The 3,234-nt window shown below is 55.8% G+C and overlaps 1 protein-coding gene across 1 annotated transcript in view; it reads right to left on the bottom strand.

Annotated features, from left to right (window-relative positions):
• Positions 1-3,234, bottom strand: part of ELN (elastin) — a 41,735-nt gene that overhangs the window by 4,558 nt on the left and 33,943 nt on the right. The window contains exons 23-26 of the mRNA XM_011930905.1: positions 2,540-2,671; positions 1,473-1,526; positions 1,331-1,387; positions 1,006-1,089 (exon numbers count right to left, since the gene is read on the bottom strand). Of these exons, the coding sequence (XP_011786295.1) occupies positions 1,006-1,089; positions 1,331-1,387; positions 1,473-1,526; positions 2,540-2,671 (327 nt within the window). The remainder of the gene's footprint in view (positions 1-1,005; positions 1,090-1,330; positions 1,388-1,472; positions 1,527-2,539; positions 2,672-3,234) is intronic.

Raw genomic sequence — 3,234 nt, 5'->3', positions numbered from 1 at the left:
CCAGGCTGGTCTTGAACTCCTGACCTCAGGTGATCCACCTGCCTTGGCCTCCCAAAGTGCTGGGATTACAGGCGTGAGCCACCGCTCTCGGCCAGGGAAAGCAATTTCTCTCCAAGCTTTGATTTCTTTCTTGGAGAACGGGCAACTTCCACCACAGTGGTCATGTGGGTTGAAAGAGAGAGGAGAGCGGGAGGATTGGGACCCTGGCAGCCAGGGATAGCCCCAGCTCCTGTTTGCCACATTCTTTGTTTTTATTTTGTTTTGGGATGAGGTCTTGCTCTGTTGCCCAGGCTGGAGTGCAGCAGCGTGATCTCGGCTCACTGCAACCTCCGCCTCCTGGGTTCAAGCAATTCTCCTGTCTCAGTCTCCTGAGTAGCTGGGATTACAGGCATGCATCACCATGCCCGGCTCATTTTTATATTTTTAGTAGAGACATTGGTGGAGTTGCTGGAGCCCATGTTGGCCATGCTGGTCTCGAACTCCTGACCTCAGGTGATCCCCCACCTCTGCCTCCCAAAGTGCTGGGATTATAGGCATGAGCCACCATACCTGGCCTCTTTTTCTTTTTCTTTTTTTCTTTTTTCTTTTTTTTTCTTTTTTTTTTATGACAGAGTCTCACTCTGCTGCCCAGGCTGGAATGTAGTGGTGCTATCTCAGCTCACTGCAGCCTCCGCCTCCTGGGCTCAAGTGATCCTCTGGCCTCAGCCTCCCAAGTAGCTGGGAATACAGGCGCCCACCACCATGCCCGGCTAACTTTTGTATTTTTGGTAGAGATGAGGTTTCACCAGGTCACACAGGCTGATCTCAAACTCCTGACCTCAGGTGATCCGCCCGCCTTGGCCTACTAGAGTGCTGGGACTGTAGGTGTGAGCCACCACACCTGGCCGAGAGGACGTCTTGAGCAAAGACGTGGCAGGGGTGGGAAAGAAAGTCTCTGTCTCTGTCTCCATCTCTGTCTCTCATACACACACTCCATGCACTCACTGATCTCAGAACAACTCTTACCTCCAAGGCCCCCAATACCTGGGATGGCTCCAAGCCCTCCAACTCCGAGTCCTCCGACTCCGAGTCCAGCAGGTCCCCCTAGGCCTGTGGAGAGAGCTCAGCATTGGACTCTGCCGGTCAGAAAGGTGGGACTGAAGCCTCAGCCTGCGGAGGGTGGAGGTGTCCTCTGGGGACCCAGTTGGAGCCTGAGCTCTCCTGGCCTTCGATGGCACAGTGGGGCCAGGAGGTGTCTGGGGCAGGGAGTCTGAGTCTACAGTGCCTGGCCAGAGGCTCCTCCCACACCCTGGGGGCCTGGCAGCAGCTCCCACCTCCACCCAGTGCTCACCAAACTGGGCGGCTTTGGCAGCAGCTTTGGCTGCGGCAGCAGCGGCGGGTCCGGCTCCTGGGAATACAGACCGAGTTTAGGGAGGGACTCAGTACTGATTAGCCTCCCTCCCCAGCCAGCCCCTCCTGGGGTTTCAACTCACCCACCACACCACCTGGGATGCCTACTCCACCGAGAGCCCCAGGCACTCCTGCTCCTGCGTGGAGAGGAAAGGAGATGAGTGGTCCATTTCTGAACGTTGGGTCTCCCTGCCCCAGGGACAACAATGCAAGCAGACAGGTAGCAGGGGCCATGTGACACGGGGGAGGAGCAGCGGATAGGAAGTCCAGTCCTTGTTTTGTTTCGTTTTGAGATGGGGTTTTGTTCTGTCACCCTGGCTGGGGTGCGGTAGTACAATCATAGTTCATTGCAGCCTCCGACTCCTGGGCTCATGTGATCCTCCTGCCTTAGCCTCTCGAAGGTGTGAGCCACTGTGCCTAGCCTTAAAAGTTCTTTTGTAGGCCGGGCGCGGTGGCTCACGCCTGTAATCCCAGCACTTGGGGAGGCTGAGACTAGTGGATCACCTGAGGTCAGGAGTTTGAGACCAGCCTGGCCAACATGGTGACACCCAGTCTCTACTAAAAATACAAAAATTAGCCAGGCGTGGTGGTGCGTGCCTGTAATCCCAGCTATTTGGAAGACTGAGGCAGGAGGATCGCTTGAACCTGGGAGGTGGAGGCTGCAGTGAGCTGAGATCGTACCACTGCACTCCAGCCTGGGCGACACAGCAAGACTCTGTCAAAACAAACAAACAAACAAACAATGGCAATAGTATCTACAGCAGGCACTTAACATTCTGAGTGCTTCACACTTAGCAGCCCATTTTTTATGCATTGCAGCAGGAAAGGTAGGCACTATTGTCATTCCCATTTTGCAGATGAGAATGCTGAGGCAGAGCAGAGGTTAAGCAGTGTGCTCAGGGCTTCAAGGGCGGGAAGTGGCTGGGGAGCCTGCGCCCTTCGTGGCTCCACCACGTGACGTCACTCTGTTTCCCTGGCAATGTCTGTTGATTCAGGCCTGCCAAGCAGTCAGCAGTGAGCAGGGGAGGAGGCAGGGCCGCTGGGGGTCAGCACTAAAGAAGCCAGGATTTTCCGAGGTAGAAACTGGCCCCAAGTGGACCTGCCCGGTTAGTTGGTGGATCCCTGGGGGAGTCTTCTACCTCCCCCTAACTCTGCTCACAGGAGGCCAGGAATGCAGGGGCCACAGACAGCATGGGTCTGGCCAGGTGGGGCTGCCAGAGCGCCAAGCGCAGAGGCTGTGGGACTGCCACGTCCTCTGGGCTGGCTCGTGGCGGGAGCAGTCCTGCTGGCAGGACAGGAAAGCAGGCGGGGGGCCGGGGGTGCCCAGATGAGGAATACCAGCTCCTCTGCTCAGGCCAGAGAGCTGGGGTGGAGGCAGAGACTGTCCAGACTCCTCATACTCACAGCAGGCCCAGCCCCTTCCTGGACGCAGGGACTATGAAATTGTCAGGGTCAGAGTGGGCTTAGGGACGGTGGAATTACCTCCTGGGGGTAACTGGGATTTCAAGGGTGTTTTTGGTGGTCACAGGGGTTGAAGGCACCACAAGCATTTAGTGGGCAGGGGCCAGGTTTTTAAACTGTCATAAATGTGTCCTAGAAACTGTCTTTTTTTTTTTTTTTTGAGGGAGAGTCTTGCTCTGTCGTTCAGGTTGGAGTGCAGTGGTGTGATCTTGGCTCACTGCAGCCTCCATCTCCCGGGTTCAAGTGATTCTCCTGCCTCAGCCTCCCGAGTAGCTGGGATTACAGGCGCACACCACCACGCCTGGCTAATTTTTGTATTTTTAGTGGAAATAGGGTTTAACCATATTGGTCAGGCTGGTCTGGAACTCCTGACCTCAGGTGATC

The sequence above is a fragment of the Colobus angolensis genome, unplaced genomic scaffold (assembly GCF_000951035.1).
Source record: "Colobus angolensis palliatus isolate OR3802 unplaced genomic scaffold, Cang.pa_1.0 Scaffold120, whole genome shotgun sequence".
Taxonomy (NCBI): domain Eukaryota; kingdom Metazoa; phylum Chordata; class Mammalia; order Primates; family Cercopithecidae; genus Colobus; species Colobus angolensis.
Note: the sequence above shows the minus strand (reverse complement) of the source record. Positions and strands in the feature narration are given on the sequence as shown.